Source organism: Crotalus tigris, unplaced genomic scaffold (genome assembly GCF_016545835.1).
Source record: "Crotalus tigris isolate CLP2741 ecotype Arizona unplaced genomic scaffold, ASM1654583v1 scf7180000018750.1061991, whole genome shotgun sequence".
In the NCBI taxonomy this organism is placed as follows: Eukaryota; Metazoa; Chordata; class Lepidosauria; order Squamata; family Viperidae; genus Crotalus; species Crotalus tigris.
The window spans coordinates 587,501-611,466 of record NW_024097182.1 but is presented as its reverse complement, the minus strand read 5'-3'; the positions used below and the strand labels follow the sequence as shown (position 1 = coordinate 611,466).

General features: G+C 36.1%; 1 protein-coding gene across 2 annotated transcripts in view; it reads left to right on the top strand.

The window, feature by feature from the left end:
* LOC120313634 (protein eyes shut homolog) overlaps positions 1-23,966 on the top strand; it is a 445,596-nt gene that overhangs the window by 318,636 nt on the left and 102,994 nt on the right. For both annotated transcript variants that reach the window (XM_039355732.1, XM_039355731.1), the window contains 3 exons: positions 18,778-18,900; positions 19,488-19,601; positions 21,057-21,170. In XM_039355732.1, the coding sequence (XP_039211666.1) occupies positions 18,778-18,900; positions 19,488-19,601; positions 21,057-21,170 (351 nt within the window). The remainder of the gene's footprint in view (positions 1-18,777; positions 18,901-19,487; positions 19,602-21,056; positions 21,171-23,966) is intronic.

Genomic DNA, 23,966 nt, shown 5'->3' with positions numbered 1-23,966 from the left:
TCTGCTGTTCATAGCGGTTCTTATACTTACCCAGGAGGACGGCTACAAAGTAGCTGCCATCGCGCGCGCAAAGTCCACCGGAAGTCCAAATTATGAAATTATTGAGATAATGTTTCTCCAGTACAATTGAGGATTTTTCTTTCTTTTGGAAGAGGTTACATAATTTTGAAAAAAAAAAGTAGTTAATTGTGTAATGGTTCAGATGTTAGGTTATGAGTGAGAAGTCCCAGGTTTAAATCTAGTCTCAGGTATAGAAGCTCACTGAGTTATTTTAAGTAAGTCACTCTCTCTCAGATTAACAGAATAACAGAATAAGAATTGGAAGGGACCTTGGAGGTCTACTAGTCCAACCCCTTGCTCAGCAGGAAACTTTATAACATTTCAGACAAATGGTTGTCCAATTTCTTCTTTAAAACATCAGCATTAGAACATTCACACCTTCTGGAGTCAAGGTCTTCCACTGATTAATTGTTTTAACAGTCAGGAAAATTCTCCTTAGTTCTAGGTTGCTTCTCCCCTTGATTAGTTTCCATCCATTACTTCTTGTCCTGCCCTCAGGCGCTTTAGAGAATAACTTGACTCCCTTTTCTTTATGGCAACACCTGAGATATTGGAAGACTGCTATCATGTCACCCCTAGTCCTTCTTTTCATTAAACTAGACATGCCCAATTCCAGCAGCTGTTCTTTATATGTTTTAGCCTCCAGTTCCTAATCATCTTTGTTGCTCTTCTCTGCACTCTTTCTAAAGTCTCAATATCTTTTTTACATCTGGCAGTCAAAAGTAGATGCAGTATTCCAAGTGTGGCCTTACCAAGGCAGTATTAAGTGGTAGTAATACTTCACGTGATCTTGATTCTATCCCTCTGTTAATGTAGCCTAGAACTGTGCTGGTTTTTTGGGCAGCTGCAGTACATTCCTGAGTCATATTTAAGTAATTGTCCACTAGCCCTCCAAGATTCCTCTCACAGTTACTACTATTGAGTTAGGTACCACCAATAGTATACCTGTGCATTTGGTTTTTCTTGCCTAAATGTAGAACCTCATTTTTTTCACCAATGAATTTCATTTTCTTAGATAGTGCCCAATGTTCAAGTCTGTCAAGATCTTTCTGTATCCTAAGCCTATCTTCTGGAGTGTTGGCTATTCCTATCAGGTTGGTGTCATCTGCAAATCTGATGAGTTCACCATCTACCCTCTCATCCAAATCATTGATGAAGGTGTTGAAGAGTACTGGGCCTAAAACAGAGTCTTGGGGTAGCCCACTGCATACTTCCCTCCATATAGATTCAGTTCCATTGAGGACTACACCTTGAGTGCAATCGGTCAGCCAGTTATGAATTCGTTTGGTGGTGGTGATATCTAACCTAATTCACAAAGCTGTTGGGGCACAGAATACTATGCATGCCACTTTCAGCCCTGGGAGGAAAGAAATGTAATAGCAGCAGCAGCAACAAACTGCCGGTTAGAATATTGAGGGCTATCAGCCATGTGTATTTATAGAATATATTAATCAAATCAGTTGGGCTGTTCTTAGATTTTAATAGGGGTTCAGTTTCAAAAGAAAAAGAAACCATTAATTTAAATCTTGTTTATAATGCTCCATCCATTCTCAGCCACTACTGCTGAATTACATTTACTTGGAATATGTGATGAAGATATAGAAGTATACCAATGCTATTATAAATCAAATCTTTATTATTGCTGCCAAGGTTCTGTAATGCTGTGAAAGAAAGCTCATCTCAGTCTTCCAAAATAGCTTCTGCAGGAAATGAACAAGCAACATGGTTGCATTGCTTAGTTCTTTAAAATGAATGTTGCCTTGAGAAGCAGCTTTAGGGGTTTGTGTCTGTGCATTCTTTCAGACTTTTTCAAAGCCTAATATACATATAAACTCTTCCTGTCATTCCTTCAAAGATACAAATGAGGATTTGCTAATATTGTATTGCAGTTCTTATTTTCCCTTGTAACTTTCAAAACTTTTTTTGAAGAAGAAATAAACTTCTGAAAATTTTTTGTAAGCTTTATGGAAGTTTGTAAATGAGGTAGCTAGACTTTATTAAAAACAACAGAATAAATTTCTAAAGAATGCATTGAATTGTATCCTTCATGAAAAATTAAATCAGGTTTGATAGAATATTTTTATTCTTTAAAATTATTAATACTGAATGCCTGAATGAATTTTCTTTCTACTCAAAGAACTGTACTTTTGCTTAATATTTCTTTACTTCATCTAACAAGAGTCTTCAGACCCTCATACATAACAGAAATTAATACTTGCATTGTTATGTACTGATGTTAATTACTTGGAAACTGTTGGAAACGGTCAAATGGCTGTACCTGTTTAAACTCCAGACTGACTGTCTACATGCTCGTTAGCTTGTGTTTAAGCGGGAAATACTGCTTTAATTCTATTGGCTGCCACCTAGCAGTGATCTGTATAAATAGTGGTTAAGCGTCAGTTAGTGCTGCTTCTGTGTTAACTTAATAAACGAGTTGATGTTTGCACCAATTGCCTTGTCAATGCCTCACCGATCCCGAAACATAACATGCATGATACATGATACTTGCATTAATACATGAATAATTGTATGGGAAAGTGAGAGTATCTCTTAGAATCTCTTTTATAGGAGTATAGGATTTCTGCTTTCAAAAGATACAAAAACAATAACAAGCACTGTTTGTGTGTGTGTATCTTTATGTGCATCTAGATCAGGGGTGTCAAACTGCCGGCCCATAGGCCAGAAACATCATAGCAAAACCTCACCCACCCCATTGCCAGCAATGGCAAAAAGGTCATGATACGTCACGACACGTCATGTGACATTGTGAGTTTGATACCCCTGATCTAGATAGAGTGGATGGTAAGGATTAACAGCTTCTGTGGCAAATTGCAAACCCCATGCTTAGCCTTAAGGTTAAGGAAAAAAGCTTTATTATAGTTAAAGCTTTGACCCATGGTATCAGTCAACTCCAGCTAGGTAGATAACCAGGCAGTTAGCTAGATAAAGAGATGTCACTGACCCGTCAAAACACATGGAAACTTATGCATCCCAGCTGATAATTCAACAATTGTGATTATTCAATTAAGCTGTAGTCAAATTTTAAATTGAGTGGTTCCTGTATCTTGTGCAACTTGTGCATACTATATGAGAAAATATGGCACTACAATTAAGATCAGACAGAAACAATATACTATTGTGGGAATTGGAAGGAATTAGAATCCACCAAAAATGCAAGCTCTTTACTACTAGAGATTCTATGTTTCAGGGGCTGTCAAGAGTCTTCTTATACTAGTCTAAACAGTTAATTTCTGCATAAAGAATGAAGAGTAAAGCTAGCAGCAAGTTGCATAAAATTAAAGGGAAAATCAATTATGGTTCAACAACACAATTTTCTCTTCCTGTTAGAAATTAACCAAAGTGCCTTGTTTACATGAAATCAGAGGCATAATTTGCTGAAAGCTTCTCATCTGCAAATAATTAGCACGATTTCTTTAATTAGAATGAAAGCTTAAGAGCTGAAATCATCTGGAGAAAATGTGTTCATTCATCAACTAAGAATAAAGTGAGATGAAATGAGATTTGTTATTTCTTTATGTGATTGCTGCATGGAAATGCTACCAAGTATTATTTATTAATTTCACTCAGTAGCTTTTACTTTGGGAATAATTTTATAAAAACAATGTGTTTATAGATAAGGGTTATAGATAAATGTTTGTGACAATAGATTAATGCCTTTTAAAAGCAAAGTTGTAATGTGAAACTAAAGATAATGCAGGAAAATGACAATAATAAAATGCAGGCACTACCAATTGTGTTCTGGACTGGTCTGTAATGGAACATCAACTGAAACATCAATGCAGCAAAATATTCTAATGTTGTAGTAACAAACCATACAAGAATCATTAAAAGAATTGTATTGGATGTGTTTTCATACTGAAAACAGTTCTATGGAACCATTATTGCTTTTCACAAGCATCCCAACAGAATCTGCTCTAGGGAAATGAGTGATTGTCTGAAACAAAAACCTGGGAGAGGACCACATTCTCCAAAAGGGGGAGGGGGGAGAAGAAGGGAAACTTGCTGAATGAATAAAAGTTTAATCGTGCGGTATTGCCTGTAAAAATAAGGCATATTGAGTGGGGATACTGAAGGAATCCAGTGGAATAGAATTGTATCTGCTACATGCTTTGTGAGTGACCCCTTGGTATGCTTAATACTCATGCAGTGGAGAATGCTTTTGATACCAGCACTGAAATGGTCCCAAAGGTGTTTTTTCAAGTGGCAACCAAACTTTGTTTTTCCTTGAAGACATTTCACTTCTCATCCAAGAAATTTCTTCAGTTGCCACTTGAAAAAGCACCTTTGGGACAGCCATGACCTGGATGACTGAGAATCTCCATAGACATTCAGTACTGAAATTATTGCATGGCTGGTCTTATTAAGGGGCTTTTTTAGTGCATAGAATGATAACTAGCAAAAACAAGATGTACTATCTTTATGCTCTGCTTTAAGCAACAAACTATCTTGGAGACCTGGTTGTCATGTTTTCCATTTTCCCTTCTCATCATTAAGATCATCAAACCCAATTATGGACTGTATTGAGAATGGCACTTCTGAATCTATAAAGCAAATTGCCTCATCGTCGAGAAAGGGTAGACTCACCACTGCCCAGAATTAGTATTTGCTAATATTTTTTATTGCCAACTATAGGATTTTTTTCACAGTTATGTTACTTTAGAGAATCAGTTTGTACAGTGGGTAAAGCAGAAGGCGAGAATCTAGGAGATTGTGAATTCTAATCTCACTTTAGTATGAAGCCAGTTAGGTAGCTTTGCCCCAGTCACTCTTCCTCAGCCCTGTGAAGAAGATAATGGCAAACCACTTCCAGAAATATTACCAGTAAACCTGAAATGATTAGTCTAGATAGTTGCCAGGAGTCAAATCTGTTTTGAAAAGAGAAAATATTGCCTTATTGTGAAGAAATCAATTTGTGTCTACCATTATCAGTTTTAGGAAAAATTATGGCAAAAGTTAGGTTTAAGTAGGATCAGCCAGGCCTTCTTGATGGTTTTGTATTCATGCTTAATATTTTTGGCTGAAAAGGGCTCATTAGAAACACTAGGTATCATGATGCAAAGTAGTTATGATAGCTCCTATTCTTGTATTTGATATGATTTGTACAAAATAGAGTTGTAGATGAGAAAGAATAGGATCTAGATTCTTGAGATGGCAGATACATTGCACAGTAGTAGCTGTCTAAGCATAGTTATACTTTAGATATGACAACCATTCTATCAATATTTAACTGATTGTCACTGGGATCTTCTTTTCTCTACTTATAATTTAAAACCAAATCACATTTTTTTCAATGTGTCTAGTCTTATAAATATCCTTTTTTATGCTTTGCAAACATGATATTAACTCTAATTATACTGTTGGAAAAACAGTTTTCTAACACCCTAAGAAATATATTTGTAAACACTTTCTTTTCAGTTTGCATAATCTTGTCTGTAAAACATTTAATTTATTTAACTACTCTTTATGATACTTTTTTTTTTTAAAAAAAATCCCTTGCTTCAAAGCTGTCAGACAAACAAAATACTGTGTTCCCAACCAGGAAAAGTTAAATTATGTAGTTGTCACTTGAATTATGAAGTAGCTTTTCTGTTATCCCAAACCTTACATGATTTATAGTTTTAACATTTCATTTTCTTCTCTGTCAGACAAAAACTGTTCAATGGACATTGATGAATGTGCCTTCAAGCCCTGCAAAAATGGAGCCAGTTGCCATAATTTGATTGGCAAATTTTACTGTAACTGCTTGCCAGATAGGTGCTCAGGTGGTATGTGGGTAGAAGAGTTAGAAGAAATGTTCAAGACAGAAATATAACTTGTTTTCCCAGATATTTTATTTTAGATTCAAATTTGCTATGTGAATTTCAGCTACCTACCCCCCCCCATTTGCTGTGCAAATGTTCTCTAATATGCAACACATTTGTTATTACAACAGTGTCCTCTATTTTTGTGAATTTGCTTTCTGACCATGTCACCTAACACATATTTGAAGATGAGGTATTGCATACTAATGAAGAAAGGCTATTTTATATGAAAATATCAGTCACCTTTCATAAGAAGTCTTTAAGGGTGCTCTGGTTTTTTAGACTTTGATGAAAGACTGATTTCCAGATGAAATGGAAGGAACAATAGTGCTGTTTTACATAAGACTTTAGAACACAAGGAATCATATTTTGTTCCTGTCTTTCAGATCTACATAGTTTTAAACCATCTTCCCTTTTCCTTTTTATCTCTTCTTCCCTTTTTAATGTTAGAAATTTGGAACCAGGTTTTGAATCTATTCTTTCTAATAGCACATTAAAAGATAGGGAAACAAACAGTGATGCTTATGTTTGCTGCTTTAATTTAGCGGTATATGAAAACTGGCAAAATAAAGGAAATTAAAAACTGGGATACACTTAAACAGAGGAAGTAGAGGCAGAGGAAAGAAAATTAAAAGCTGGGATGTGTTTAAGTATTGACTTACTAGCTGAGCCAAGCAATAGAACAAAATGAAGCAATTTGCTTGAGGTTGCATCTTAAAGGAAGAAACAGATGAAGGTGACTTGATATCTACAATATATTCAGAAAATTGTTGCTCTGCTAGGAAAGATTTGGGCTGTGTTTGGGAGATATATATGTTGATACTGAGGGTCCATGTTCAATATGCACAAAAGTCATTATAGTAAGTGTATAGGATTTGATCATGTACATATATATGTCTACTTGGTCATGGCTGTTACTTTCACAACCTCTTGATTTTCTAAAACATTACAGTGCACAGACATCTTTAGTATATAAATATGCCTAAAATGTTATTTTCTGAAGTAGCTGAACTGAACAAAATTATTCTGTTAAAGGAAGGATTTTTTTTTCAATGAAATGCTTGATCTATCAAACTTTGTTAATGAAAGTAAGTTGTCTCTGTTCATATCCCCATCCTCTTCCTTCAGGCCAACTATTTGGGAAAGCTTACCTTTATCAAGCAGATGTGAAAGAGGAGGGAGGAAAACTTCTGAAAAATGAAAGTTTGTGAAAATGGCTTCTCTTAGTTTTGGAATTAACTTGTGCTTTTGAAGAAATTTATAGCACATTCATGTGAATCTGGCTTAAATATCTGAGGTAAAGGTTAACACGTCAACGAAATGAGCAAACTGATTTCAGAACTACCCGATACAAAAATCATACACACTAGGGGATTATCTCTTGTTGTATAAGATACAGTATTTTGGGGAATGACTTGTGTTAAGTGTATTAATGCATCATATTTCAAAGTTCTTTGCTATACTCTCCAAATTCTTCTATCATGATTCTCTTGCCACTCTTCTAAACATTGCAATTATGTACATAGTCTAATATATTGGATTTAAGGAGTTTCACCATGTGTAGAATCACCAGGCAGAGAATAGAAAATGATTTTTTTTCCCCATCTGGCTCTGTTTTATAAATAGACTAAGAAAAGAAAGGGATGCACAAAGGACTTCAAAGGGTTGGGATATGGCTAGTATATAACTCTAGGATTGTTTATAAAACTTATTGGCCTGCAGAATTTTGTTAATATTACCATACAGTTATAAAAGGAAAAGAGAATGTGAAATAAGAACTAGATAGGGGATTATATTATTCAGGGAGACCTTCACATTATGTCAATTAGCTTTAAAGCAAACCAGAGGACAATGTTTTTGTTCCCATTGTCAATCCTTGGTTTATGTTATATATATTTCTTAATAAGCTAATACATTTTACAGGTCTGTGATCTTAAGATCATAACTTAGGATCTTATTTAACCCTAACTTTAGATTAGATATCCTAAATGTAAGGAAATCAATAAGCCTTAATTAGCAGTATCAAACCTTTGAGCAACCATGCCACCAGGGCCATTGTGCATATTTATTTAATTATTAAGTTTCTATGCCATCCATCTTCCCTAAAAGGTCCCTCTGGGTGGCTCTATGCAGCCTCTTGAACATCAAGATGGATTTGCCATTGGCTGAGTGGCTAGCAGGCAATGAACCCAGAGTAGAAGAGCGAGCTTTCTGCCAAATCTTGCCATATGGACATGCAATTTCAGTTCTGGGTCATCAGATTAAGCTGTCTTGTATCGTGTGGTGACATCTTTGTGGCTAACCATTGTTCAAGAGGCCCTACAGCTTTTGAAAGTGAAAAGTTGGTAGACAAAAGTTATTGGCATGATGGAATGTAGTCTGGATTTTCAGGAGGGAAGAGATGCATTCCAGAAGAGCAAAAAACAGGAAAGCTTAGATAGTTTGTGTGGGAGACAGCTCCTCCCTAGTAGTTCTCTGAGTATATGTTTAATGGTGCAAGTAGTCTGCTTTAGTTTGGCAAAATTTCTTTCTATAGGTGAGGAACAATTAAGGAAGCTGATTAGAAGAACGTCAACATGTCCTTCTTGGTTTGATGGAGCCTGACTCACATTCTTTAAGATTTTTGATAGGGAGTACATAGCCAGATAAGTACCAAATGAATTGATAAGAGCTATGCAGAATCTTTCAGAATGTGGATTTCCTTAAGCAGAACTCCCAGCAGAATGTCATGCTCAGATGAGGTATTTAAGAAATTGTGCTTTGAGAAGATATTGTGGTCGGTCTCTGAGGGAAGCACATGAACAGGTTTGCATAGGCCTAAGCTTGATAGGATTTTGTCCATCTGAAGTTTAATATCAATCATTTTCTCTTTCTTTAATACAGATCTTTGTTCATTCTTCCTTGTGCTTGATACTAGCTGATGTCTGTGGCTAGTACACTCTTAGCTATTACCAAAAGTACTTTATTACAGTTAATCCAGTATTTCTGCTCATGATTAGGTGCTTCCTGATCCATTTTTACTAGTTCTTGTGGTACTTGTGCCTCTCCTTTAGATACACTCTTTCTTCATCCCAAAGCACCTGTTTTTATCCATTTTAAGCCTTTTTTTCTACTCAGTTTCTTGAAACATTTACTTCAATTGCCCTTCCCACTCCCTTCTAAAACGGAGCTCTTCTCTCTTACCATACATCATTGGGATTTTGGTTTCCTCTTCTCATTATTTATTTTTCTCTTATTTAGCCTAAACGTAGGCTATGACAACAACCTATTTCACAGTTAGTGAAATAGCAAAACATACATATGCACAGGACTTTTTTTGTCATAGAACACCCAGAACTGAGTTCCGGCACCTTTTTGGGATGGAAACTTGTAGGGTAGGCAAGGCGGGTTGTATGACATGTGTGAGTTCCAGCACCTTTTTTTTTTTAAACAAAAAAAGCACTGCATATGCATCATATGTTCTATGAAGAATCTGACAATTCAATATCATTCAATGAATATTAACATGGCATTAATAATATATAATAAGAATACTTCAAGGATGGTAGTATTCCACAAGGAAATTAAAACTGGCACATGTTTAATGTGAATATAGATTTTAGCAGAATACTATAAAAATAACCAAAATCTATGTATAATTAATAAATGTGTGATAAGCAGAGTAAGAAAAGTAATTTATTCAGTGATAAATTAAGGATTCTTAATATTTTATATTTTGTTTATACCGTAGTAGGATGTTTCCAGATATAAAGAATAACATTGCCCTCTTATGTATGTTAACTCTGAAGTCAGTCTCAGTGAGTTCAAAAGAAGCTATATCTAAATAAAAAGGCTTAAGATTGCAGCTTCAATAGATTTATACCAATATATCACTTTCTTCAAAACAAAGTACATCTTAACCTTGATCATGTCATCTCAGATCTTTTATTGCTCAAAGTCATATTTTGTGCAAAATCCCGTAATGTTTATTTTCTGTGTCATTCTCCCTAAAATGCATAGTATGTTACAGCTCATAAATCTAATTCATGGCACATTCCGAAAATGCATGCAGCTCTATAAAAGCCGTTAAAAGAGCAGTAGCTTAGAAACAGAAGACTGCAGTATGCTGGAAACTGGCAACTTGGATAGCCTTGTGAATCTCTCTATTAGCCATTCAGACAACCATTTCATTGTTTCTTAGGCACCTCAAATATTTTATTTTATTTTCATTTATTTGTTTCCTGCATTTATTGTTTTTACAAATAACCCAAGGTACTGAACATATCAAACACACCTTCCTCCTCCTATTTTCTCCACAACAACGGGGTGAGTTGGGCTGAGAGAGAGTGACTGAGTCAATGTCACTAAGCTGGCTTTCATTGTCCAAGGCAGGACTTGAACTCATAGTCCTCTGGTCTCTGGCCTGGTGCCTTATCCACTAGACCAAACTAGCTCTGATCAAGAAAACTGACCGAGATAGCTCCTGAGACAAATTAGCCTCCCCTTCCAGCTGACAGGGAATTGTTGTTGAAAATTTTAAGACTAAGCTATTTATAGTGGCCCACTGACAGAAATAAATGAGTTCTAACTACTGAACTGCAGATAGATAGATAGATAGATAGATAGATAGATAGATAGATAGATAGATAGATAGAGATCGAGATATATAGAAAGTTTTTCAGACAGACCGATCTGATTGATTACACCTTGGCATTTTAACTGCTATACTGCAGTTCTACTTTTTACAATCTCTTTTGCCTTGCAGCCCCACAACTAGGGGCATTAAGCAGGCTCAAGTCACTACTGTGAAACATTTACAAATCCAGATTTCTTTTTTTTCTTGACAAAGAGTTAAAGAATTAAGTTGGGAGACTAATATGGCCATTTCGAGCTCATTCTGCTCTCATCAGTTAGCCATACCCTTTATGGGATTCAAACCTGGGCAGTTTACATACTAGGCAGTGATTTAACCACCAAGCCACAGGCTTTCCTCCCCTTTGTTGGCCGAGTCAAGGGAGTATATACAGAAAGTTTTTCAGACAGACCGGTCTGATTGATTACACCTTGGCATTTTAACTGCTATACTGCAGTTCTACTTTTTACAATCTCTTTTGCCTTGCAGCCCCCAACTAGGGGCATTAAGCAGGCTCAAGTCACTCCCCTTGTTTGTGGAATTGGAGTGCAAACAAGGGGAGGCGGGACAATTAAGGCAATTACAGTTGGTCAAGATGAATGGCCCTATCACACGGTCAATGAGTAAGAAACTAGGTTAGCAAGGCTTATAAGAGATCTCTCCACCCCCAACACTTTACTCTGAAGACGCTGACAGTGGATCAGCAAAAGCTGAGTTTGTTTTAGTATTGTAAATAGTTGTTTTTATGTTTTAATTTTTTTAACAATAAACAGCTGATTTATATTCCTCCTGGAGTTCGAGGATTGTATTATATATATATATATATATATATATATATATATATATATATATATATATATATATATATATATATATGTAGGTCTTTGGTTATTCGGGTTTTCACCCACGTAAAATTGGAAGTGTCTTGGCAACGTTTCGACGAAGTCTCATTCGTCATCTTCAGGCTGGTGCTTTCGGCTTCATGCTTCTAGGAGCAATGTGTGGTTGTAGCTATTTCCTCTCACCTGTCATTGCAAACCTCTACATGGAACACTTTGAAACCCAAGCTCTAGAAAAATCTGAACACAAACCCAAACTCTGGCTCAGATACGTAGACGACACCTTCATAATCTGGCTACATGGGAAAGAAAAACTGGACAACTTCCTCATACACCTCAACAGCCTACACCCCAAAATACAGTTCACCATGGAAACAGAAGCTAATAACCAACTTCCCTTCCTAGATGTCTTAGTCTACAAGAAATCCAATGGCTCCCTAGGACACACCATCTACCAGAATAAAACACACACAAACCGCTATCTGCATGCTCTCTCACACCACCACCCAGCATAGATCAACTCCGTAGCCAAGACACTCATCTCTAGAACAAAACGCTTAGCTGATGAACAACACCTAAAAACCGAACTACACACTCTCACTAATGTACTTACATCCAATGGATTCCAACGAAATAAGATTACCAAACTAATCCCAAAAGAAACCCCCACTAAAACCCAACACAGAGAACAAGAAAATGGCAAAGCCCTCCTCCCTTACATAAAAGGCACCACAGACAGAATCAGTAAGATCCTCCACAAACACAACATTAAGACAGCATTCTGCCCAAACAGAAAAATATCCACCATCTTAAGAAACCCCAAAGATAAAATTGAATTAGAAAATCAAGGAGTATACGAAATCCCATGCACCACTTGTCCCACCACATACATCGGACAAACCAACAGAAAAATAAGTGCACGCATTGAAGAACATAAGAACTCAGTCAAAAAAGAGGAACCAACTTCTTCCCTGGTCCAACACCTTAAAATCACAGGACATGAAATTGACTTTAAAAAGACCAGAACTATTGCCAAAACTGAACATTTTAATAACAGAATAATGAGAGAAGCCATCGAGATAGAAAAACGTCCACACAGCATGAACAAATGAGATGATACCTCCCACCTACTAGCCATTTGGAAACCCGCCCTTATTGACAAACGATTCCCTAACACAAAAAATGACACCAGACCCACACTCACAAAAACCACACAGGATGTCACCACCACACATCCACGCAAAAAGCAAACCCAAAGCCACACCAATGATGAGGCACGACCACAAACCAGAAGCCAGACCAAAGCTGCATCATTAGCCACTTTAAACCCCTCCAATCCATACATGAAGCAAACTGACACCCACCATGAAGATGAGGCACGACCACGAACACAAAGCCAAAAAATAGTAATGCAGCTCACCATTTTAAACCCCCCGGCAACTCAGACTAGCATCGTCAGGGTTGATTTTGGTCAGGCTGGTTTCAACTCCACATATAATGGTTTCAGTGGGGATGTGTTTGGGAGCGACTGCAAAGTTGAATCCTTTGGTAAGGACATTGGTTTCGGCTTTGGTGAGGATCCTATCTGAGATGTTATGCACTGTTTGTTTCATGTGTGGCTGTGAGGGAGGAGGGGTTTGTTTCTGGCATTCTTGTAGTCTTCAGAGTTTGTTGGTGTGTATGTCTGTCTTGAGGGTGGTCTGTGTTTCGGCTCTCCAGACGAATCCATACATAAGAGCCGAGGTGGCGCAGCAGTTAGAGTGCAGTACTGCAGGCCACTTTAGCTGACTGTGTTCAGCAGGTCAGCGGTTCAAATCTCACCAGCTCAAGGTTGACTCAGCCTTCCATCCTTCCGGGGTAGGTAAAATGAGGATCCAGATTGTTGGGGGCAATGTAAATATATATATATATATATATACATTGCTTACTGGTGTACACCGCTTAGAGAGTGCTTGCACTTTATAAAGCGGTATATAAGTCTCATAAATAAAATAAAAATAAATGAAGCAAACTGACACCCACCATGAAGATGAGGCACGACCATGAACGTGAAGCCAAAAAATAGCAATGCAGGTCACCATTTTAAACCCCCCTGCAACTCAGACTAACCTGAGCACAACAAAGCCCCCATCCAAACAGAACACTCCCCCAGCCAATCAGAGCACAGCCAACCCCCCAGCCAATCAGAGCACAGCCAACCCCCCAGCCAATCAGAGCACAGCCAAGCTCCTAACCAATCAGAACACACCTCCACAGCCAAGCTCTCATCCAATCAGTTCATACCCCCACTGGCAGTTAAAAGGAGGAAACAGCTACAATCACACATTGCTCCTAGAAGCACGAAGCCGAAAGCACCAGCCTGAAGATGACGAATGAGACTTCGTTGAAACATCGCCAAGACACTTCCAATTTTACGTGGAAGAAAACCCGAATAACCAAAGACCTACATACACACACACACACACACACACACACACACACACAATCTCTTATAGCATTAATTTCAATTCAACATTCAATAATACACTTAGTTAAAGCCTTGGATGATCAATAAGTATCCCCAATATACACCAGTTCTGTTAACCAATCAACTGGTGCATTGCTGACTTTTTTGGCAGGTCAGATATAAGAAATGGTATAAAATATTATTAGTAAAGCTTTTTGGTCCCAACAATTACAGGGCTTTCTTTTGTTTTTTGCAGACTGTTATGGGAAAATATTATGTATTCTATAGAATTGAGGCTCAGATCTTTCCTCTAAAACAAAAGAATTCACATCGGGGTTGTTTTTGGGTTTTTTGCACTTTTACTTTCTTTATTCTAGTTCTGTCCAGACATCTATTGTAACTGTAAGGGCATGCCTCAACTAGATTTCCCAAGAAAGCAAAACTCTTGAAACAGGCATTGTTTCAAAAGGAACTTTTTATTGAGAGTTAGTGATGGCAAGAGAGCAAAGCAAGGTCTGAGATTTGGCATGTAAAGGATTACATCAAAAAAGCAATACGCAGCTCCTTCCCCCACCCATGTCCAACCATCTGGTTGAAATCCAGCCAATCCACAGATGCCACCATGTTATGAGAAGTTGAAGATTTAGCACGCTTCTCAATGACTCTCTCGGTTTTGTTTCCCAAAAGTCCCAGGCTCCATTGTCTGGAGATAAGGCAGATGTTTTCAGGTCACATTCCTCTCGCCCAGAGGGAGGGCATCTCATATAGGATTAGAACAAAGCAAATAACAATCCCCATGCAAGCACCCTCCCCCAACAGTATGGCAAGCCCTCAAAATACATAGGCAAAAGCAAGAAAGGGGAACAAGAAAGGGGAACAATTGAGGGGCTCTGACAGTAACTCACTTCTGTACCTTTTTTTTTTAGTTAGGATTTGCTACTGGTTTAACAACTAAAACCAGCTGTTTCTTACCCACTCTTATTAATGATTTTTTTTTCTTCTTTAAATTTCTTCAGACAAAAACAAAACAAAACTCTTGCTCTTTTATGCTGCCAGAATTCAAATATATAATATTTACTTCTCTATTTTTATGGTAGTCTTTATATTCTGAAATGAATAACAGCCTTTCAAATCAGGTGCAGTTTCTACTTGTCACTAATGGAAAAATTGAAGATATACAATTTATTTCCATCTGTCTGTACCTCCAATTCAGATCTTCTACCTAAATAATAATTGCTTCTGAACTTTTGAAAGGTGAAATAATTCAACTCTTTTATTTTTGAAATATCAAAAAATTCAGGTACTGCTTTCTATATTGCTGTCAATGATCAACATTTGTAACAATCCTTAAACCAATAATATTTTGCATTATACATTTTTTCCAGCAATGGGACAAAGGAGAATAACTTGTTGCAAAAGAATATATGAATTATAATAGAATATATTCAAAGGGTGGTAATATACAATACGTGTTAACTGAGCAAATTACAATGTATAACTCTTGTATTGAAGAATTTAGTATTTACTCATTGGGAAAACTACATTTACACATGTGTAATTTCCACTTCCAGCCTAACCTCTCCAAAATAAAAATAATGTTATTATATTGAACCACTATTATACCTGCAGGTTATTCCTGTGTTTTCAGGGATTAAATCTTTCCAGACCTGAATGCTTGAAGCAAATTTGGAGTAAATTTAGCTCAGTTTGGTTTAAGAAATCATTTTCTATTGCATTCATTTTCTGGAAGACAGACTGCTATTTATTCAGTATAACTGACTTACAAATGAACATACTTGTTAATGAAAAAGACTTCACTCTGCATTATTCAGTCACCATAGAAAAGACATGTACCACAGAGAGGAATCAGAATATTTCCAGGTTTTATTTGTATCTGCCTTTGTTTTTATAGTACAGGTTGAATTAAAGGACCTAATATCAAATTATTTTGAATGCAAAAAAAAAAAAAAAGAGTATGAAAATCCTGCAATAGCAAGAGTGATTTCCAAATTCACTGAAGGCAAAGAATCTTTCTCCTCATCTCCTCAAAGAAGGAGGTCTAAATTTAAAGAAAAGTCCCTATGAAGGCTTAAGTGGGGCAAATTATTTTCATAGCTTCTGATTCATGCAATTTTTCATTAGATTCCACTGTGTCATTTCATCTTTTCTTGATACTGATTCTTCAGATTACCCAGTCCGGAAAAACAGGTGAATGTGAGAGGAAAAAAAACCCTCAAATAAGATCATCTTGGTTTTGTTTAGTGTAAGATGGAATGGGAAGAAAGTTGGATAAGCTTTTAAGATTCAGTTATTGTACCTTTGGGGGAGTGAGGGAGAATCAGTTATGCGCCATCAAGTCATTGTCAATTGCTTTTGTTGTTGTTAATTGCGAAGTCATGTCCGACCCATCATGACCCCATGGACAATGTTCCTCCAGGTCTTCCTGTCCTCTACCATCTTCTGGAGTCCATTTAAGTTCACACCTACTGCTTCAGTGACTCCATCCAGCCATCTCATTCTCTGTCGTCCCCTTCTTCTATTGCCCTCAATCTTTCCCAGCATTAGGCCCTTCTCCAGTGAATCCTTCCTTCTCATTAGGTGGCCAAAGTATTTGAGTTTCAACTTCATGTCAATTGCTAGTGACCTCATAATAATAGAAATAGATATGGCATTCCTGCAATCCCTGTTGTGCCTGTTTCTTGACATGGCCTAGCCTGAAGGACTTACAAGCATTCTGTAGATAAAGGATCTGATACTAATGGATTTTTGCCTAGTTTAAAACTGTCATATCATTAAATTCCAGCAATAGTCACTGTACCCCTGGTTGAGTGTAAATAGATCCTTTCTTAGCTATGATGATCCAAAGAACTGTTTTTGATTTCCTGAATAAACTTTATTTCATGTAGAAACATATGAAATTGTTTATATTCAGAGAACAATCCAAATGAGTTTTCTGTCAAAGCAGTCATTTGTTCAGGAATGTCTAATGCATCGAGCATGCACCAGGCAGACAGAACTATTGTGTTTCTGGACTGAAACAACACCCAGGTTGGAAGCATATGTGGGCCCTTGGTTTCTTTTAGAAAGAACATAGAATTGCAAAACAGGTGAAGTATGTAAAGTATTATAGCCTTATCTCATGCTTACTTATTTAACCATTTAAAATTGTGATTATACTATTCAATTTTATATTCAGTTCTGTTTTCAATTCACAATTTATAGCATTTCTCTTAATATTAAGAATCTTTATATAAAGATCTTAGAGTTTTAATATTATAATGTTCTATTAATAATGTTAGAGTTTAGGTATGTTTTGCATCTCACTGGTTTCCATATTTCACATACTTATAATGGGTGTGGTTATACTACAAATAGTTTTGTATCATATTGGTGCCTTTCCATTTTAAAGTCAACCAGCCACCTACTATGGTGTCCTGTGCCTATGGTTTTAGATTTTAGTTATTAAATATAGGTTTGGGTTTATGTTTTATTCTGTTGTAATTATTTCTAAATGATGGATTTAATTTATCTTATACTTTAGCATTATCACCTTTTATTTATAGCTATGAACTGAAGACAAATATTTCATGTTTTATTTTTATTTTTCATGTTTTATCTATGTGGGGTGGAATTGCACATAGTATCCTACAGTAGATTTCTACACTAGATATTTTTTTTCATACAAATAAGATTGTAAATAAGATTCTTTGCAAAATTTTGAGATAACGGCAATGCAGCAAACAGCACTATTATTATCCAGATTTCTTTGTAGAATTCTAAACCTTTTGCAGCAACTGAATGGGGTCTAAAGAGGAAGGGACTGGGAACATGATATTTCAGAGTACAATAGGTAAATGTATACTAGAGCTGAAAAGATTTAGATGTAAGAGTAAGTGTATACAGGTAAAGATTAAATTTAATTATTAAGGCCCAATTTAATATCAGCAAAAGGCTTTGCTTTCTTGTAAACTACCATAGATATCAGTGGGCAATGAAGTAGGACAAATATAACAAGGCAATGGACAAAATATGTGTCATTATGTTGTTATGTGAATTCTTTCCCTGTAGTTGCTTATAATATTGTCATGCAATTACAGAACTTGCTTCATGAAGTCACAGCTAGAGAACATAGAGATTAGAGATGAGAGATAAAAGCTTAAAGGTAAAATAAACAATTCAAGTCAGGACAGTGGTGGGCCGTGGAGGTGATGGGTGGCCCTGTGGGTGGGTGGGGGCAGGGCAGGGGTGGAGTGGAGTGGGAGTGAGGCAGGGTGGGGGAGGGGGAGTTTTTGGGCACTCTGTGTCTAAAAGGTTCGCCATCACTGCTATAGGGTTTCCTGCCTGAGCAGGGGGTTGGACTAGATGGCCTCCAAGATCCCTTCCAACATTATCATCATCATCATCATCATTATTATTATTATTATTATCAGTCTATTCCATTCCTGTAGTTATTTGATTTCAATTTATACAGCCAAGTGAGTAGGAGTTCATCAAGCATTAACTGATAAAGAACCAGTGACCGTTTCATTGTAAGGGTGTATATAACTAAGAAAGGATCACAAGCTATAGATTGAGGAGTTCTTATAAGAAAACCTGCAGCAAAGGCTAAATGAGCATAGAAGTGGAACAATGCCATTCAGAGAGCACTACACTTTTGCATGGATCAAGAACCTTCACATAAATTATGGCCTCAGGACACTATGAGTAATTCTATTTCCCATATATTCAAGATCAATTTGAGGCACATTAGCCAACTATTGATATTTGTACTCAAAACTGATCATACCTGTCCCTTCCCTGCAGCATTGACCGTAGAGTGTGGTATATATGTGAATGGAAAAAAAATCTGTTGAAAACATAATTAAACTAGTTCAGTTTAAAACTTGTAAATATAATATTGCTCACTTTTTTATGCTTTAGCTTGCTGAACAGTTTCCTTTTCCTCACACTCTTTTCACATAACATTTACTGTATATTTGCTTTTGCTGTACTGAATAGGTTTTATGGGTGAACTCTGTGAATCAAAGATGAATAGTTGTCTCTCACAGCCCTGTGGAACTACCAGCATCTGTCAGGAAGAGCTGGATGGCTATAGCTGTTTCTGTGCACCTGGTTTTATTGGTATGTTTGAATTTAAATATAATCAAACCCATTGATACAACTTATTTTTTAAGGTCCTCTTAGCAGCTTTTAGTTCTCAACCAGCTGGATAGAGAACAAGTTTCAATTTAACCATGGCAAGACTGCATTTTAAGCACCTCTCTCCCCATTCTCTTACTTTTCCACTTGTGAGGTCGCCAGTCAGAACTGATGCATAATTTAGGGATCCTTCTGCTCAAATGATCCTGCATGTAGCAGTTGTAGCTAGGGCAACCTTTGCAGTGGTTTGTCTTGTACACCAAATGAGCCTGTTCCTGGAACAGGAGCTATGGAAACTGTACATGTGTGCAAATTTGTGAGTGAGTGGAAAAGCGGACCCCTCTGACTGAGCTCATATTGTGGTCCATGCTTCTAAGTTGACTGGTGTCAGCAGAATCTTGCAAGCAGAGAAATCATGACTCTCTGAAAAGAAAGTATCCACTAAGGCTTAAATTTCTACGGTTACAGTACCTTCTTTTCCTTGCTCCTCCCAACTTCAGTTGTCATTCTTAATTGCTCTGCCCAATTACATTTCTTATGAACAAAATTTTTTTTTTACTTCCTGTCAGGTGTGAATTGTGACATAGAAGTGAATGAGTGTCTAAGTGATCCATGTCGCAACGGTGCTACGTGCATCAATCAGGTTAATGCTTTCAACTGCCGGTGTTCTAGCGGATTTGAAGGTAACAAAAAAATACAGGTATTTTAAGAGTTACCAGTCTTTAAAATGCAATGGTATCCAATAACTGTATCCTCTGCTTGTTTATTAACCATAATTATTACTGAGTTCAAATCCTTGTCTCATGTCAAATTTGCTCCAAGCTAGAATTGTATCCAAGTAGCATTTTATCCCTCTCTGTCTTAAAATAGCCAATACTAGGTATTACTTGTTAAATAAACCATTTCAATTTTTATCCTGAATAAAGTGTCAATCATATTTAAAACAGGAGATATGTTTATCTAACTTATTTTGAAATAAATAATATCAGCATTTATTCATTGGGCTGGGTCCAATATAAGACCTCTGTGCTAGAAGGGTTTTTTCTGTTGTTGTTGTTTTGATCAAATAAAAGTTTCTCTGCTGAATGTGCTTCAAAGGGTGGGGAAAGAGGTTCTAGTGAGGAAGTGGAAAAGGAGTCAAGAAAGAAAGCAGAAATTGCTAAAAATCAGCTTCCCTTTTTTTCAATGAGAGTCTTCTCCACTCATATACATGCAAGAGACATATTCCCCAAAGCGATTGTGCATTCAGTCTTACCTAAGTGTTTGCAAATAGAATTAGTCCACATGAAAGGCAGTTCTGATTTAATCTAGCTTTTCTTTCTCATGGAAAAATCCAACATAGATCTTTACACATTCACCTTAACACTGAGTGCAAGCACTTCTGCTGGGTCTATTATATGGATTGAATTGAAGGAATGTGGCTAATGAACACGATGTCCTCTCCTTACATCATGAGAAATGTTTGTTTCTATATTTCTTTGATCACACAGTTTAAGCTGTCATGAGCTTAAAGAACGAAGGACACAAAATTAATAGGGCTAAAAGCAATAATAATTGAAGCAAGAAAAGCTGGGAATCTTTTCAATCAAATTCTATGTGTGTCTATTCACACTTGGCCAATAAAGTATTTTATTCTAAAGAAATTCTGTCCAAAAAGTATTCCTTAAGGCATATTAGGCAGGAAATTTCTGTAAATAAGGTAATGTATTTTCACATCTGAAATTTTATTTTTTCCTTTGGTGAGAACTCATCTGCTGCCTTAACAAAACCAGAAGGAAGATTTTCCTTGATGTCACTGCAAATGCATTCTATTATATTTCAATGTCATTTCTTTTTTATTCTTTATTGATGCAAATTGATAAAGAAATTGGCTGCTGTAAGTCTTGAGAATCAGTTCAGTATCTCTGAAGACTACTTTTCTTTTTGTACCCTCTTAACACATCAGTGTAACAGTTCAAATAATAAAATGTCTCCGGAATATTTTAGTGAGGCAGGCTGAACTTATAATCACACTACTGACAGAATGTTCTCAACAGTGAGTTACTTTACATGAGCATACCAAATAAAAATGTATTTTTAATCAAATGTTTGGCTTCTGTAAGATATTGCCTTTCCTCTCCTCTCCAATCACTATATAGGCATACTTTGTGAAATCAATACAAATGAATGTCACTGCAACCCTTGTCTCCATAATGGAACCTGTACAGATCTTATCAATGGATATAGCTGTATCTGCTTATCTGGCTTTGCTGGTAAGTGGCATGAATCCTTTCCTAAGAAATTTTAATCTCCAAGGATTATCACAAGGTTATTAATCTTGGGCATGCTGTTACACTTTATATAACATAATTTAATATTTTATTTGCATCCTCAGCAAACTTTGTAAACTTTGGGTAGAAGTTTATATCTAATCATATATGGAAAAGATTTTAAATATTATTTGCCTGTAATAATGTTATGATTAAACTCTTTTTTGAGCATCTCCCCTTTAATAACATTATTTCACTATTATTTTATAGTGCCTAACCAGCTTGGTCATACAAATATAGCAGTAAGGGACCAAAAGATCTTGAAATTTCCCACTTAAACTGCCTGTAGTAGTGGACTAAGAAAAAGACTCTGTCTTATTTTGCTTAGTACTGAGACACTATAAAATTGTTAACATGTAATACTGTATTCCTCCAGTTGAGAAGATAATAAAAGCAATATCTCAAAACCTATTAAGTGGGTTTGGTGAGGTTTAAGATTTAGAATGTGCAGGTAGTTATCGACTTACAACAGATCATTTAGTGAACTGTTCAAAGTTACAAGGACACTGAAAAAAGTGACATAATGTTTTTCATACTTATGATCATTGCAGCATCCCCATGGTCACATGGTCAAAATTCAGATGCTTGACAATTGACTCATGACTAGTTGCAGTGTCCCAGGGTCATGTGATCACCTTTTGCAACCTTCTGACAAGCAAAGTCAATGGGGAAACCTAATTCACTTAGGAACTGTGTTACTAACTTAACAACTGCAGTTGTAAAATGGAACAAAATTCATTTAATAAATGTCTCACTTAGCAACAGAAATTTTGGACCCAATTGTGCTTGTAAGTTGAGGACTACCTTTACTTAAAAACAATTCTTTAAATGAAGCCTATGGCTTACTTATATACCATCTGTTTTACAAATCAGAAAAGAGTATTTTTTTATGCATCTGACTTTTACCATTACAAACAACTTTCATTATGGCAAAATGTTGTAGGCAAAGTATTTAAGTTTCTAGACTCACAGGATCTTCTACCATGATTCTTTGACTTTCTGAACTACCAAATTTGTACATCCAAATTTCCTTAACAGATAACCTGCTTAAGTAATTTGTACTTTTTTGTATTAGTTCTTGACCTTTGATGTCTGAATCTTCAAATAATTCCAAAACTGTATATCTGATTGCTGTAGCCAGAATTAGGGTGTAAGAGACAAAATTTATCAAAACATTTGCACTGTATAGTATGTAGTTACATTATTATGATGGTTGTGTATTCATTCAGTGAAGTCATAGTCTTCAGATTGGATATTTTCTGATTGTTTGGTTTCTAGCCAAAGGCCTAAATATCATGCAGTTATTACTGTAATAAATGTAAACAAAAATAGTTTCTTCCAATGTCCAAAATATTTAAGTACAAAGTTCCAAATATTTGATAAATCCCTTTAGTATTATTACGATTTATTTATTATCTATATAAATAAAAATGTAAATGTTCGTTTGTTCACAATCTTAAATCTCTGAAAGTTCTTTACCGATTGCTTTGAAATTTTGAAACAACATTGCATTTGAATACGTGCATGTTTTTATATACCTATATTATATAGATGTCACACCTGTGACAGGTAAAAACATGCTTTTTTGAAAAACAGGTAAAAACATGCTTTTTTGAAAAACAGCGCCATCTGTTGGACGTAATCTCTATATCTGCACACACAATGGAACAAAAAAAAAATATTGTATACCCACAAGCATTGTGAAATTAAACATATTACAAACGTGCACTTTCTCTTTTCTTTCTTGAGCCACAGCAATGTGTGGCTGGGTACAGCTAGTTAAGCATAAATTTAAAACAGGCATGATAAGGAAACAGTTTTGAAGTTCAAATATAATTTAGGCTCTAGTTTATTTGCAATACACTGGGAATAACTACTACTACAACTACAACTACTACATCTCTTTTATTGTTGCTATTTAAATTCTGGAATATCATGCCCTGGCACTTGTAGTTTTGAGATGTACGATCAATGAAAATACTTCCTATTTTGAAAAATTGACATAAAGTTTCCTAGTCATTAAAAATAAATTTTATGAACAATAAGAAAAATAAAATAAAACTTCCTTTTAATTGTAGACAAACACCCCAAAGAATTACAACTGGTAAAATAAGACATTTAAATGTTCATTAAATCACAGGATATTTAAACTTCAGATTCCCTTGAAAACCTATCAAGGCATAAATCTATGATACAGAAAGTCTAAGAGAGGACAATATTTTAAGAATTAAATTTGCTTCTCACAAGTACAATTAACTTCAGAAGGTCCTAGAAATATTCTGCACAACTCATAATGCCTTGTTAGGATATTCATCTGATAGGCTACTGTGATCTTCCCTTTTCTGCATCTCTGCCAGCAGAATTTGCAAGAAAAACAGGGAAAGGAAACTGGAGATTTACTTCCAACCTTTGTTGTAGCACAGTGTTTCTCAATCTTGACAATTTTAAGGCATGTGGACTTCAACTCCCAGAATTCCACAGCCAGCAATGCTGGCTGTGGAATTCTGGGAGTTGAAGTCCACATGCCTTAAAATTGTCAAGGTTGAGAAACACTGTTGTAGCATCTGTTGCCAACATTGCCTGCCTTCAAGAAAAAGCTCAAAGCTGAGCTTTTCCAGAGGGTTTTATAGGCCTAATGCCTTATGTTGCATTTGGGCTTTATTTGTCTTACTTTTATACTATTTTATTTTATCATATTTCTTTGTCTTTGGAGTTGCTGAGATTGCTGTGATTGTACAA